The 15,525-nt window shown below is 36.3% G+C and overlaps 1 protein-coding gene across 1 annotated transcript; it reads right to left on the bottom strand.

Annotated features, from left to right (window-relative positions):
* Positions 1-481: 481 nt before the first annotated feature.
* On the bottom strand, positions 482-2,154 carry LOC122300426 (TOG array regulator of axonemal microtubules protein 1). The gene is made up of 5 exons (XM_043111079.1): positions 1,852-2,154; positions 1,623-1,729; positions 1,347-1,494; positions 1,051-1,245; positions 482-929 (listed from the first exon to the last, which is right to left on the bottom strand). Exons 1-5 carry the CDS (start codon positions 2,050-2,052, stop codon positions 696-698), a joined length of 885 nt encoding a protein of 294 aa, XP_042967013.1. The 5' UTR covers positions 2,053-2,154; the 3' UTR covers positions 482-695.
* Between the last annotated feature and the right edge of the window lie 13,371 nt (positions 2,155-15,525).

Here is a 15,525-nt window from a genome sequence, read left to right as displayed (position 1 = left end):
CTTGAATTCCTTAATCTTTTTTACTTTACCTTGTGCATATGTTGTGCACATTCCACACCTACAAAGGGTATTTTATAGCTGCTGGGGGATGTTGACCTTGGTCCAGGACCGTTGGCCTCGTTTCTCTCATCTTCGCAATAATCGTATGGGCTCCGCCGCTCCGGGCCTCTTCACCATGTTTTCCATAATCTGTGCCTTATTTCTACCTTTGCTGGTTCAAGGGAATTTTGATAGTGGCACTTCTGCTTTTGGAAAAGTTAGCCTGCAGTTCTCTCTTACTTGTGGTATAGAGTATAGTCAGGATTGGAACTTTTGACATCTAATCTAATATCATGTGAATTCACTTGTTTCAAAAGTTTAAACTTATGAGAAGAGATCAATTTAATTATTTGTATTATATTCATAATACTAAACAATATTTGGTTTTTGTTGTTGCAGTGGCGCACTGTAGGTGGCTGAAGAAGAAATCTATAGGACTCGGTTTTATACCAAGCGGCTAGTTTTATAATGTCGAATGTGAAAAACGACATTCATATAAGTTTCAATATTCCATGTAGAAAACTACATAAATCAAGTGGACACAACAGCTTATTGAAAACTACATAAAAACGTGTCGCAACATCTTTCCATATTACAGGAAACAAATGTTCCCATCTTCACTTTCATTGTGACAAGACTGCGACCGGCACCATTATCTATTGAGAAGGGATAATCTTGAGCATGGACTGAGCATGAATGGGTGTTAAATTGGACAGGCAAAAGCTTTGCCATGCCTCCTGCTTCTGCTCTTCATTTTCTGTAAAAGCCTCGTATATCGAAATCACAATACTTCTCGCGGCTTCTCTTGCCTCAGGCAGCCTATCTTTCAGCAAGTCTGCTGCCATTTGAACCAATGCCACCAATCCAACCTCTTTCATTCCTTCCAGTTCCTGCCATTTAAACCACACCAATTTTATCACCTGCTTTCATATTTACAACTTGAAATGCTGCACAAAATTGCCACACAAGAAAGAAGGAATCCTAGCTTAATAGTGTTAGTGGCAAATTTACCATCTTGGAGACACAGTTTGAAAGAGAAATGGCGGCCTTGGCTCTGACTCTAAGGTTAAAATGGCTAACATATGCCCGGAGCTTATTAAACAGAGGCAGAGGAGTCATTGACTTAACCATTGCGTTCAATGCCTTGTCTGCTTCTTCACACACAAACCGTTTGTCTTGGGACGCTTTCAGTAGCAATTGCAGCAACTATAAATCCACCACAGATTAAAATTATTAACCATTATACATTCCTTTTGTCCAATCCTTTACCTACACATGAAATTCAATTGGAAAAAGTGGATCCATACCAAGTGGTCAAACGCCTCGGAGGGGAAGGAGTCGAGCAACTTGTCACCAAAAGCGTTGAAAATATCAGATGAAGCCATGATTGAGGTCTTGATCAAAGCGCTTCTTGGATTCTTCATCGCCTTCACCATCACCACCACTACTTTTTCTCTGTTCACACCATCCATTTTAGCAAATCCCATCTCGACAACAGAAAAATGGATACCATACGCGATGACACATGCCTTTGCCTACTTAGCATTGAAGGGTAAGAAACAAAACGAGGAGAAATATCTTACAAGAGCGGAAGCAAGAGAGTGGAATGATACAGTGCAAACCGCCTGGCATTATTCAGTGACTCGCAGACTTTTGTCCAATCCTTTGAATCTAGCCCTTCAATCAAGCTCTGCATTTCCCAATCAAATGTTGCATAACACAAAAAAACGACTGAACAACAAACGCGTATCATAATAAGAATTTCTGTGTGTAAAATGTCCGAAGGACCGCCTTTTGAAATAGAGGACCTACTTGGATCTTGGTTTCAGGATCTGGTATGGCCTTCAGATTCTCAGACAAAACATAATCAATGACAGGATCAGCAGACGGTGGCTTGTTTTCGTCCTTCACAGCAGAATCAGATTGTTTTTGAATCGGAACCACGACCTTGGCTTGCTTTTTGGGCCTTTCTGGTGTTGTTGGGAGAGCATTGTCAATGGGTCTCAACGCCATTGTGAAAGGGAAATCGATAAGGGGCAGGTGGGAATGAAAGAGTGATTTTAAAGTGCTTCCCCGGGGGTGGGGTTCTGATCTAGCAGGGGAAAGTAGTGTAAGAAAATCCATCCTTGCATTTTTCTTTTAAATTCAAATTTTGAAAAGGAAAATTCTTCTTATCATCCTCACACTTCACACACTACATTTATTTTAATTTTTTTTTCATTTTTTTATAATAAATATGTAGTGTGTAAATGATAAATAGAATAATTTAATTAGTTTAATAAGAATAAAATGAAATAAAAAATAAAAAAAATAAAAAATATTATTTTAATATATAAAATGTGTGGTATGGGATGATGTGTAGCATTTCCCTTTTGAAAAAGTTTTGGAAAAGAGACGTTGGTCTCTTTCGGCAACGGTTACGTGCGGCAGGGTTATTCTGCAGCGGCGACATTTGAGTCTGTTTGGACGCGCAGCATCTTGGTTTAGAAACTTTTGAGTCTCTGACTATCATGTTGAGCAATCAAGCCTCAGGGGCCGTTGGATCCTCATAATCTGTCACCTTTTAAGGCAGCCTTGATTTTCACCCGCTTCTCGTTCTCATCAATTTTACCGGCCGCCTCGAAAAAATTTATTTATAATTTTTTTTATAAAAATAAATTTATAAATTGAATCAATTTGATATAAAATAATATTACATACAATCGTATAATATGCGAGCACCATCCACACCCTTTGAAATAAGGCTGTAAATGAACTAGTTTGTTCGATAATCCGTTCGGTACTCGTATGGTTAAACTTGAATTGAACGTGACTCATAAAGAAAAAATTCTGCCCATGAAATCAGATATACTTACTCGATTAGTAAATGACATATACTAACTCGGCTAAAATTCATTAAAGCCTGTTCATTTAAATCCGAGTCGACTCGTTAGCTCGATTCGATTAAAACTCAATCATATACTGATAAACATACATATATATCTATATATATGTGTGTGTATTAGCTAATAATATAAGCATAGGATTTTTATAACTAAATATATAATATGTAACCTAATTACTTATATCTATATATTGAATATACTTCATAATTATATTTTATAATGTATATAATAATTAGTCGATAATATTTAATAATTTCATATATTAGTACGTGGGAATCATATATAAAATAAATATATAATACATATTTTTTTTTGTAGGATATATGATATCTTATTATGTGTATATCTTAATAATTTCTATAGGTATATAATATATATTGTTATTATGGATAAATATCAACTAGTTAAATATTAATTATTTATAAATTTTTAAAATCATATAATTCAATAGAATTTTTACTTGTTAAATATATAAATTCAATATTAGATTTTTTATTTTTTATTTATTTAATTTATTAATTATTAGATCTTATTAAAAAAATATAAAAAATCAACAATTCGAGCTGAGCTCAAGCTAGAAATTTAGCTTACTAAGTCGAGTTCGAACAAAGGATAAATAAAAATCTCGAGCTCAAACTCGAGTATTTTGAGTCGAGCCGAGTTCGACAAGCCAAAGATTGGCTAGCTCGGCTCGACTAGACTCGATTACAACCCTACTTTGAAATAAGTAGAGTTCACTATTAAAAATTTTTTTTATATGAGTTTCATATTTATTCACTTTTTTTTAGAAGAAGTGCATAACACTTGCACATCCTAAAACTATAAATATCGTTTCTTTTTAATATAGTATGTTAGGTCGTAAAGTATTTTTAATATTATAAAATAAATCTAACATATCAAATTAAAATAGGTAATACTAGATACAGTTATTAGTTGTGCAAGCGCCACATACTTCTTTTGTAAAAGAGTGAGGTTCACTATTAAAAAATTAATTTTTTTCATATGGGTCACATATTTACTCAATTTTTTTTCAAAATGAGTGCGCAATATTTACGCATTCTATGACTGCAAATATAATTTCTCTACAATATATTAGTTTATAAATTTCATTTTGTAATTTCTTTTTTATAGGCCTAACACCCAAGATCTCAAGTTCAAGACTTTTTTTGGTGAGATACATCTCAGGAGGGGTATGGAGAAGCCTCGCTTATACAACACTCTCTCTACCAAAGTGAATTGGGCCACTCTATTCTTCACCTTTCTCGCCTCCCATTTTTTTGTCAGGAAGCTTCCCCATGGATAGGAATTTGGTCACATTCAACACCTATTACAGGGATTCTGATCTTACCCTCAAGACTTCTAGCCCGACAGGGAGGATTCCTATCGTCCTAATGGTCACTTTCCAAGGTAGAATTGTGTTGTCCATGTTTGACACAAACTGCACCAATTTATCAGACTTCCAATTGTCCTATTGAGGAATTCGACTAATATGAAAATATTGTAAACGATCATGCCTTTCCCATATTTGCAGCTGATACTTATTGAGTTTTTCGCCCTTTGCTAGGTATTCCCATGTTACTTGGTTGACCACCACTTTAAAGTTTGCCTTCATATCAACTTCATTGGCGCTCATGGTCTCCACCATGGCGAGTCCTGCCAACATAGCCTCGTACTTTAGTTCATTGTTGGTAGTCTTGAACTCTAGTCTCATCACATGATAACTTTCTTCGTCGTCGCTTGCTACTACGTAAACCCTGCCCCCTCGCCAGTGCAACAAGAGAAGTTATCGACATAGATTTGTTAGGGCTTCCCCCGACCTAGGTTCTTGGCACTTTCTTTAGAATGTTGGTAAACTCAATTATAAAGTTTGCTAATACCTACCCCTTCACTGCAGCCTTGGGAAGATAATTGAGATCAAACTCACTTAACTCAACCAACCAATTCACTAGGCAGCTCGACGTGTTTGGCCATTGCAATATCTTTTTTAACGGTGCTTATGTTAAAACTTTTTATTGGATGTGCCTGGAAATAAGGTATTGATTGGTGGGCAGCTACCACTAGTGCGAATGTCAACATCTCTATTTTAGGGTATCTTATTTCTACTTCTCTCAAGCTCAACTCGTGTACTAAACCAGTCTCTGTACCTTCTCTTATCCAACTTCTGGTGAAACTGATATATACAAATACAATGTTTCCCCTTCTCTCGTCTGGCTCAAGAGTAAGGGATTCAATAAATACTCCTTTAGTTGGATGAACACCTTTTCACATTCGTCGTCCCAGTCATGGATCTTCCGTAGAATACAGAAGAATGGTAGACATTTGTCTATAGACCTCAACACGAACTTGTTGAGTGTCACTATTCTTCCCGTCAACTTCTGCACCTCATTCAGGTTTTTAGGTGACTTCATGTCAATGATTGCCCGGATCTTCTCTAGGTTGGTTTTGATTTCTCTCTCTGATATCATGAAGCTTAGGAACTTAACCAACCAAACCTCGAAAGCACACTTGGTTAGGTTGAGTTTCATTTTATATTGCTGATGTACACCAAAGGCTTCCTGCAAGTCTGTTATATGTTGTTCAGGCTTCTTACTCTTAATTAGCAGGTCATCTACGTATACTTATATATATTTCGGCCGATTTGCTCTTTGAACATCTAGTTCACCAGCCCCTAGTTGGTATCGACGGCATATTTTAATCTGAGGGGCATTATTTGGTAGGAATACAGCCTCCGGTCTATTATAAAGGCGGTCTTTCCTTGGTCACCTTGGCTATTCGGATTTTATTATATCGTCCATAATAGGCATTCATGAAACTTAGCATCCGATGGTTTGTTGTTGAGTTTACGATTAGATTGATGTGGGGAAGAGGTGAAACTATCATTTGGACATGCTTTGTTTATGTCTATAAGGTCAACACACATATTCCACTTGTCGTTTGCCTTCTTGACCAAGACGACATTGGAGAGCCATACGGGATAGTGGGCTTCTAGGCCAAGAAGTGCTCAACCTCCTCCACTCCTGTGGTGTGCTTTCACTTGCTCAAACTCCTCATTTTTTGTAGAACTTTTTTCGCCTCAAGATCTAGGTATGGGTGATGTTCAATCACCTTCATATCGATTCCAAACATGTCATTGTGGCTCCAGGCGAAGACATCCATATGCTCGGCGAGTAACTATTTCAATTTCTGTCTTATTTCAGGCTTTATTTTGGTGCAAATTCTCACTGTTGCTTCTGGGCGAGCCTTGTCTGCGGCAACTAGCTCAAGAGGTTTATTGACCTCATCTTGTTTCAGATTTTGCTCATCTCAGGGTCTTGACCTTGCATTCGATGAGCTCTAATAGAAGTCGTTCATTGAGCTCGAATGGTTTGGTTACCTTCACACGTCCTTTTGTTCCTCCCTTAACTCCTGCACGTGGCATTCCCTTGCTAATGTTTGGTCGTTGTGCACCTCACCAGCGCATGCCTCTACAGGAAACTTAATCTTCAGATGGCAAGTTGAAATGATAGCCTTCAGGGCGTTCAAGGTTGGTCACCTAATGATGACATTGTAGAATGATTGGGTCTTGACCACTAAAAAATCAGTCATGGTGGTGACTGTGTGTGGCCATGCCCCCGTAGATATTGGTAAGGTGATGGAGCTCACTGGATGTACCATTTCCTTGAGAACCCTTTTAGTTAAGTGTGTGCTGGGCACAATTGGCCTTGGTTGTCTTCATAAAGGCATCCCAAAAAAAGGATGTTGACTGAAGTGACGTTGTCGGCCAATATTCTTTGGGTGGTGAAATTGGCTACTAACATTGTTACTACTAGCTTGTTGTTGTGCAGGTAGATTACCCCTTGCAATTGTCGTCGTTTGAAGAGACGACGGTTGTTGGTCGGGCTATTGCTTGCTTAGCCGACCTCTTTATGCTAAAGACTTCCTCGTGCCTTGCCCTCTGTGCATAGGCTATCTTCTTGGATATGTTGAGCCAACCCTAGTGAATTCCTTGGCAATTGTGAGGATTTTTCCAAAGGGGTGTTTTTCCCGTTTGGGCTTTTTCCGGGGGCTCTCTTGCGTGGTTCTCATTCTTTTAAGACTCTCACTCATGTGGGGCCTTTGCTGCTATTCTTGCCTCCTTTTGTCTATTTTCCTTGGGGCAAGGAATTTTGGGCGACTAACTGTTCTAGTACCCATTCTCTCGCATTTCCTCAATCCTCCGCTTTAGGAAGTGACAATCTTTTGTCTAGTGCCCTTCAATGTTGCAAGCAATATCGACAGGTTCTTTCTTCATCCCTGGTTTGCACGTTCATGCTAGAATATGTCGCCCTAGTGCTTAGGGTTCTTGAAGGTGTGTTTCCCTCTCTCCTCCTATCATATCGACCTTTCTTACCTTTTGCTCTTTTTCTCTTTCTTTTTCATTTTTGGTACCCTTTGATCGGCTTTTTGCCTATTCGACCTTTGATTTTCTCAGGACAGGTAAAGCTCGTAGGGTATTTTCAGTGTTGACGAAGTCATCACTGTAGTCTATAAATTCTCACAACGTGGTTGGGGTTTTCCTCGCCAACTTGGCCATAAAGTGGTTTCTAGGCTAGATTCCTCCCAATAGCGCTACTAACGTGATTTTCTTATCTTGGTCGTATGCTATCATGCGTTCTTTGTTGAACTTGGCGGACACACTTTTAGGCTCTCATCTTCTCTCTATTTGACAGTGAGGAGATATGAGTTGTCTCCTTCTCCTACTTACCATGAATTGGGTCAGGAAATGTCTACCTAGCTCCTTGAAACTATCTATGGAGCCCAATTGATATGCTCCAAACTACCCTCTTGCTGCTCTTTTGAGGGTCAGGGGAAAGGCTCGGCAAGTGTTCTTCTTGAGAAAGCCATAAAGCTTCATATGGGACTTTAAACGTCTCCAAGTGTTCCATTGGGTCTTTTGAACCATCATGCATTTCGACTTGTGGAATCTTAAACTTTGACGGAAGTGGCATTGCCATTATTTTTGCAATGTAAGGCAAGTCCATGTTGGTGAGTACGTGGTCGATGGACAAGTAAGGATCTAAAAGAAAAGAGAAATTGGTTGAACTGAACCGGACCAAACCATATCGAGTTGGTGGGTTAGGTCCAGTTTGTAAGCGGTTTGGTAAGGTACTGGTTCATAAGAACAAAAACTGGTGCGGTACCTATTTTCATAATATGAAAACCGGTTTAAATCGATTGAGACTGATATATATTTATAATTTTTTATATTATATATTAAATTGCTAATTAGTATAACATGAAATTCTAATATTATTATTCAATTCTATTAATTTATAACATAATATTAATATAACATGTTATATAACATAAGATTAATCTTATAATTTTTAATATAACATTTAATGTAATGTATAAATTTTAATCTTATAATATAAATTAATATAACATAAACTTTTAATCTTAAACATAAATAATAATATTAAGTTATTAATATAAACTTACTTTTGATAGATATATATTAATGATAAATATATTTTGGCATAATGGATTATAATATATAATATATATTTTTCAATACATTTTTACACATTTGATCATATGTACTCATATAAAAAGTCTAGAACTTATATATACTATAGTTAAATTCAATACTATACTAGTATGTGTTAATTATTATAAAATAATGTACTTATACTATAATATAAATAGACTAGTTTATTATATATAAATATCATATTATTACTAACATATATAATCCGTAAAACTGGAAAAACCAGACCAAATCAGACCAAAATCAAAAAAACTGGAAGTTTCAATTTTTGATAATGAATCGGTTTGATATCGATTTTTAAATTTTTAAAAATATTAAAATCGAACCAAACTAAACTAGTTACACTCATATGGATGAGGACACACCTATCCTATTGGCCATCTCTTCATAGTTGTCCATAAGACTACGTAAATCGTGATGCATCCTTTTCTTCTCGTCATCATAAAAAATGGGCTTGCCTATGCTCTGTGATTTCGCTTCGGCCTGCTTGTTGTGGCTTGGAGCAGTGTCTTCTCTTGAACCAGCATTATGTTGTTTCAGGACTTCGTTCTCACTTTGGAGAGTCCCCATCTCCAGGGTTATCTTTCTCAAATTTTCCTCTATTTATGCTAACTTTCCTTCCATTTTTGTTGAGGTGGCCTCCTAATCTTAGGTCGCTTGAGAACGCATTGTTGTAGGCATATAAAGAGCACATTGAATTTACTTTAGTCAATCTCACCGACGGCACCAATTGTTACAAATGTGTTTCGTACTTCTGCCAATAGTGTCCAAGGACTTGCACCATTAAACCAAAGAAAGTTTCGGAGTGATGGAGATTCCTCTTATGCCTAAATTAGGATAATGCTCATATGATATTTTATCTCTAGAAAGAGAACGACTTTGGAGCTACCTTGGGTGTGTGCTCTCATCTTGTATATATAGAGTAAAAGTTTAGTTGATATGGCTTATCGAACGGCTCAATTTCCCTAGTCCAGGCTAGGTTGCAGGTTGTTAGTTCTTTGGACCTGTTCTCGTGTTGGGTGGAGGTATTATTCTAGGTGAGTATTTTGAGCTTTTATGTCGTTGATAACGGTTTGCAGTAATCTTATCACCCTGTTATTAATGGTGGTTGGATTGAACTTCCATGCCAACACATGATGGTCAAGTTTTGATCTTGGATCCATAGGCCTTCATAGTATGGGGGTTTGGCTCATTTTCCAGGAGAAGATATTTGTCCCTCCAATATGGTTGAGTAACGATGAAGATTACTGATGATGTGATGTCGAAGGAGGGAGTGAAACTAGAGAAATATTTCATAGGATTAGTTACGATGAGAAATGTTTAGTCTACAAATAAATACTGAAATATGTAGTTCGTTAGATTATAAACCTTATTTAATTATAAAATAGATCAATGTCTCATATTAAGTTATGTCAATTTATAAGCTTACTTATATATATATATATATATATTGATAGATCAACTTTTCAAATGCAATAAAAATTAAAATGCTAAGTTCCAAACACTAAAAATTAAAATGCAATAAAACTAATGGTTTTTCGGTTTACTTTTTACACGTGCCGCAATATATAAGTTTAATATTATAATTTTTCAATTCTAAACATAATTATTAGAATTCATTAATGTCTAATTATACTAGTATAGTACAAGTAGTGTTTAACTTACATAAAATGTTATATGAATTATAAGATTAATAGACTTGAATAATAAAATTAAAATTTTATGTTACATTAATTAACAATTTAGTACATATTATAATATAAAAAATTAAAAATATATGTACTAGTCTGGTTGTATTTAAATTGATTTTCAAAATATGAAAACGGGTAGCAAATTGGTTTAGAATTGATTTCAATTTTTAAGAATAGATATCAGACTGAACCGATTACAAATCGGATTGAACCCACCAGTTCAGTTCAGTTCAGCTCAATCAATTTTCTGATTTTTTTTTACCTCCCTAATCGTAAGACTATTTAATTTTAGTCATATAATTATTATCTAGATAATCGCTAATGCTTGTATAGTTATTTTACAATAAACATGAAAAAGGGTAATTGATTATTGAGTTATGATATTTAAATGAGTGTGTAAAATACATTTTCTGTATCAACCACATCTCTTTAAAACTTATGGGCAGCTTCCAAGCATATTTATGGAAGTTTACTCCTCTCTACCATCCTCGTGCATCCTATCATTCTATATAGGTAAGAACCTCCTTTGTAATATGCCTGTAATCTTTAAATTAGGACTTATTTGTTTATCTAAGCCTAAACTATTTCATTTCATCTCATCTCAACTCATTATTATAATTTTTTCAAATTTCTATATAAAATATAATAAATAATTTAACTTTTTGAAATTGTAAAATAAAAATAATATTAAAAAAATTATATTATAACAATATTTTATTTAACTTTCAACAAAATATCTAATCTTATCTCATTTGAACTGTGTAACCAAACAAGAAAAACTCTACTGGCTAGTAAGAAGTCTATGCTTCTCTCTCTAGGAGGTGTCCCTTTCCCCTACACTTATTGTTGCTAAGTTTACGTTCGTAGTTCATACTGAACCGTTTCAGAACACAAGAACATCTTCAACCTCTTGATCTCCAACCACCTTCACAAAAGGTGCACTTATTGATGGACATGGACTCTCTCATCACTCAAATTGAAGCCTTGTCGTGGAATGATCTCAATCTTCAACCTGCACCAGAGTCTGCAAAAGTCATCTCAAACAAAATCCTGATAGGGAGGTTAGTAGCAGATAGACCCTTAAACAAACATGCTATTCACTCTTGTATCAAAGCATCATGGAATTTCATACAAAATTTTCTCATAGAAGACATGGAGACAAACAAGTTATTTTCACCTTTAGATCTCTCCAAGATAAGCTTAGAGTTCTAAATCAAGCTCCTTGGAATTTCAAAGGGCATCTGCTAGTTCTAAAACCTTGGCCTCTTCAAGAGATCAACCTAAACCATGCAACTTTTTATGTGCAAATATATGGTATACCACTTGATTATATTACTCTTGACAATGCTGTTGAAATTGGAAATGCACTTGACAATTTGATCAAAGCGGAAGAAGACCCCCTCTATGATTTAGCTTTTAGAAAATACATTAGAATTAAGGTTGAGATAGACGTCACTAAACGCCTCCAGCAAGGTTTTATGATGCCAAGAGAAGAAAATCTAGAAATATGGGTAGCCATCAAATATGAAAAACTAACAGACCTTTATTACGCTTGTGGAAGACTCGGCCATTCACAAGTTTTCTGTGATTTTCTAAGCTCAACCCCAACAAGACTCTTATATGGGCCACAGATTAGAGCCGAATATAGTAGCAGCCAAGGATCAGTTTTTCAACTAACAGACAAAGGGCAACATGAAGAGGTGGAACCAATGGAAAATAACACCCGAATGAATCTGTTATATGGAAATTTAAATCAAGGAAAACAAGCAGGCATGGCAAGCACACATATGGAAATAAATCAGTTTGTGATGAAGGGTCAACAAAGCACAACCAGTAGGCAAATTGAAAGAAACACGGCAACTGAGCAGGACCATTGTAGCCAAACAAAACCACCAGATGAATGGATCCAAGTCTAGCTGAAAGAGACTAGAAAATGGGTAGTAATTCTAGGTGAAAACTCTAGTAGAAAAGTCCAAGTCGGCATCACAAACCCAGGTGAAAACTCCATGCGAAAGCCTCCTACAAATTCTCAGAAACTGTTCAACTAAAGTGATCAAAATGAAGTCAATTCCTCACTAAGAAAAGTTAATATTTTCACTTAGAATCACCAACCGAATCCAGCAACCTTACCCCTTACTGTAGTCAAATATCTCTTTTGTCTTCTAACTTAGAAACTCAGTCAACAAGAGATACAAATAAATGCAATATGTTGGTAGAATCCAATCAACTTCCGTGGCACACTCAATGGCATCAGATAAACATGGCAATGAAAGGAATGAAATCCCAACAGCAAGTGTATGGAATTGACTTTCAACCGGCCCATTTAAGTGAATCTCATTTCAACACCACAAGCTGAACGAAAACAAGACCTCTCTTCATGAGCCCACAAGACCTTTATGCAAATAGATCAGTCATTAGAAACTGAAGCTTCACACAAACAAATGCAAGGCCTGAAACAACCACCTGCAAACTGAAGCCCATCAACGCAGGAAACAAGCCACTTCACATCCCAATTGAAAGCAGCCCATACAATTTTTATAACAGCTTTATACAAATAGCCCCAGTGGATTTCAACCCAAGTAACCCAACGACAATGGCTGCTCCTTACATACCTCCATACATCAATCCAGATCAGAGGCATTCTTAGATAACCATTCAACTCGTTGAAGATTTTGGCCCCTTAAGTGAAATTAGCCTCATGCACGAAGAATATGCTACACCTATACAGGAACCACCAAATGGAAAAGAAAAATTCCAAGTGTACAGAGCCTCACTCAAACAAGCCATTCATCAGAGGGATTCAAGCTTCAACTTCAAAATCAGACCCAAGCTCTCATCCCATCCAAAAGACATCAAGAGGTAGAATTCTCTGAAGCCCCAACAAGGAAATCCCAACTCCTCTTAAAAACAAAAAACAAAAAAATGAAAAAAGATAACTTGGATAGCATGGGGAAAAATCCACAATCAAAGGAATCATCAGTGGCTCTTACACTTCTAGAAATGCACTCAGGAAATATGGGCAAAGAAAAAAAATCAAAAGGGAAAGTAAAAGTCAATCTCTACAACAGGCTGACTACTCACCCCTAAGGAAACTCCAAAATAGCTAGCGAAGCAGGCTTCAAAATGCCTCCACAAGCCAAATAAGAACACTAGTATGGAATTGCAGGGGTTTGGCCTGACCAAAGGCAATCAGAAATTTAAGGGTCAATAGTTTAAAATATAACCCTGAAGTAGTAATCTTTTTGTCGGAAACTATGGTGACGGAAGAACGCACCATATCTATTGTAAATAGTATAGGTTTTTATCTTTTTGTAAGTTTTCTAGTTGTTTGTAAAAAAGGGGGACTACTTCTCATGTGGAGACCGGGTATAGATATAGAAACGGTCAATATAATATGAATGCAATATCCGTTTTGATGTACTCGAATCCCTCTCATCACCCTTGGCTAATGACTTACGTTTATGTCCTAGCACAACAAAACCTTAAAAGCCAATTTTTGGAGTCATCTGGACTCAATCCAACAAGCCTTCCAAGGCCCTTAGATTTGTATGAGAGATTTTAATGATGTGATAAATCAACAAGAGAAATATGGGAGGCGCCCGTTTCCTAACAATCAGAACCATGGTCTCAAAGTTATAATGGATAGATATGGTCTCATAAACATTGGCTACTCAGACCCAAAATACACATGTACAAACAACAGGAGTGGAATGGCACTCATCAGAGAAAGATTAGATAGAGCGATTGCAAATCAAGACTAGAGATTACTGTTTCCTGATGCATCATTGCAACATCTAGCGTCGTCAACCTCAGATCATCACCCTCTACTGCTACAAACAACCAACAACCAAAAATTTGTCACCTCTTTCAAATTTGAAAAATTCTGAATCCATGAACCTCTTAATCAAAATATCATTCGAGAAGCCTGGAGTAAACCTTTTCAAGGAAACCCAACATATATACTATGTCGAAAAATCCAAGCAACAAAAGAAGCCCTCAAACTCTGAAACAAAAATTGTTTTGGGCGAATTCAAAATAATATACAAAATCTGGAAGCAGAGTTATTGGAGGTGCAGAGCAAATCCATGAGCGAATTCAACTAGGAAAGAGCAAAATACATTCAACACAACCTCCACAAGTAAAGAGAATATGAAGAATCACTATGGCGCCAAAAGTCAAGGATAGCATGGCTCACCTCAACAGACCTCAACAGCAAATTCTTCCATTAATCAACGACGATCAGAAGAAGAAGAAACTCAATTGACACCATAAAACTAAATCCAAGTAATTTGTCTTCAGATCTAACACTCATAGAGAATGCTTTCATTAATCATTTTTGGTCCATATATACTTCTATAAATCCAAGCTTTTCCGAAAACTTTGGAAAATTTATTTGAGAAGCAAATCACTAATCAAGAAAATGAGAACCTTCAAGCAGTGCCAAGTGAGATAGAAATTCTCGGTGCTCTCAAACAATTCCCAAACCATAAAGCACCAAGCCCGGACGATATGACAACACTCTTTTACAAACATTATTGGATTACTATAAAAGAAGAGGTGGTCGAAGCAATACAGAATTTTTTCAAGAGTGGTAGATTGCTAAAGCAAATTAACCATACCAATATAGCCCTTATTCCAAAAATTCAAAATCCGAACAATCTGAGCCATTACCGCCCAATTAGTCTCACAAGTGTCATATACAAAATCATTACCAAAATAATGGTCAATCGCTTTAAAGCCACATTAGATGCCATTATCTCTCCTCTACAAACAACCTTTGTTCCAGGACGCAATATCAAGGAAAATGTTATGATTGCTCACGAACTCATCCATCATCTCAAAAGGAAAAAAGGAAAAAAAGCTCAAATGGCAATAAAGCTTGATATGGAGAAAGTCTTTGATTTAGTAAAATGTGATTTTTTATTCTGGGTAATGAAGCAAGTGGGATACAGCTCAGGGTGGATAAATTTGATCAAAGAATGCATTACCACAGTAACCTTTTCCATCCTCATTAATGGATCGCCCCGTGGATTCTTCAAAACACAAAGAGGACTAAGGCAAGAAGATCCAATCTCTCATTTCCTCTTCATTCTAGTTACTTAAGTGTTATATAGAATTCTTTTAAAAGAGGAAGCAAGGAAGAAAATAGAATGGATAAAAATCAGTAGACACAGCCCGCCAATCTCTCATCTTCTGTTCGTAGATAACACGATCATATTTGCAAAAGCAACCATAGACAGTGACCAAGTAACCTCTGAAAGCCTAGCAAAATTCCAACAGTGGTCAGGACAAAAGATCAATATGCAAAAATCCACCATCTTCATCACAAGGAATGTAAACCCAGTCATAAAGTCAGAAATCCACCAATGGCTTCCATACAAAGACTACTTCAAAAAAAATG

This window comes from Carya illinoinensis, chromosome 2, assembly GCF_018687715.1.
Source record: "Carya illinoinensis cultivar Pawnee chromosome 2, C.illinoinensisPawnee_v1, whole genome shotgun sequence".
NCBI classification, from domain to species: domain Eukaryota; kingdom Viridiplantae; phylum Streptophyta; class Magnoliopsida; order Fagales; family Juglandaceae; genus Carya; species Carya illinoinensis.
This window is presented reverse-complemented; position numbering and strand designations above follow the sequence as displayed.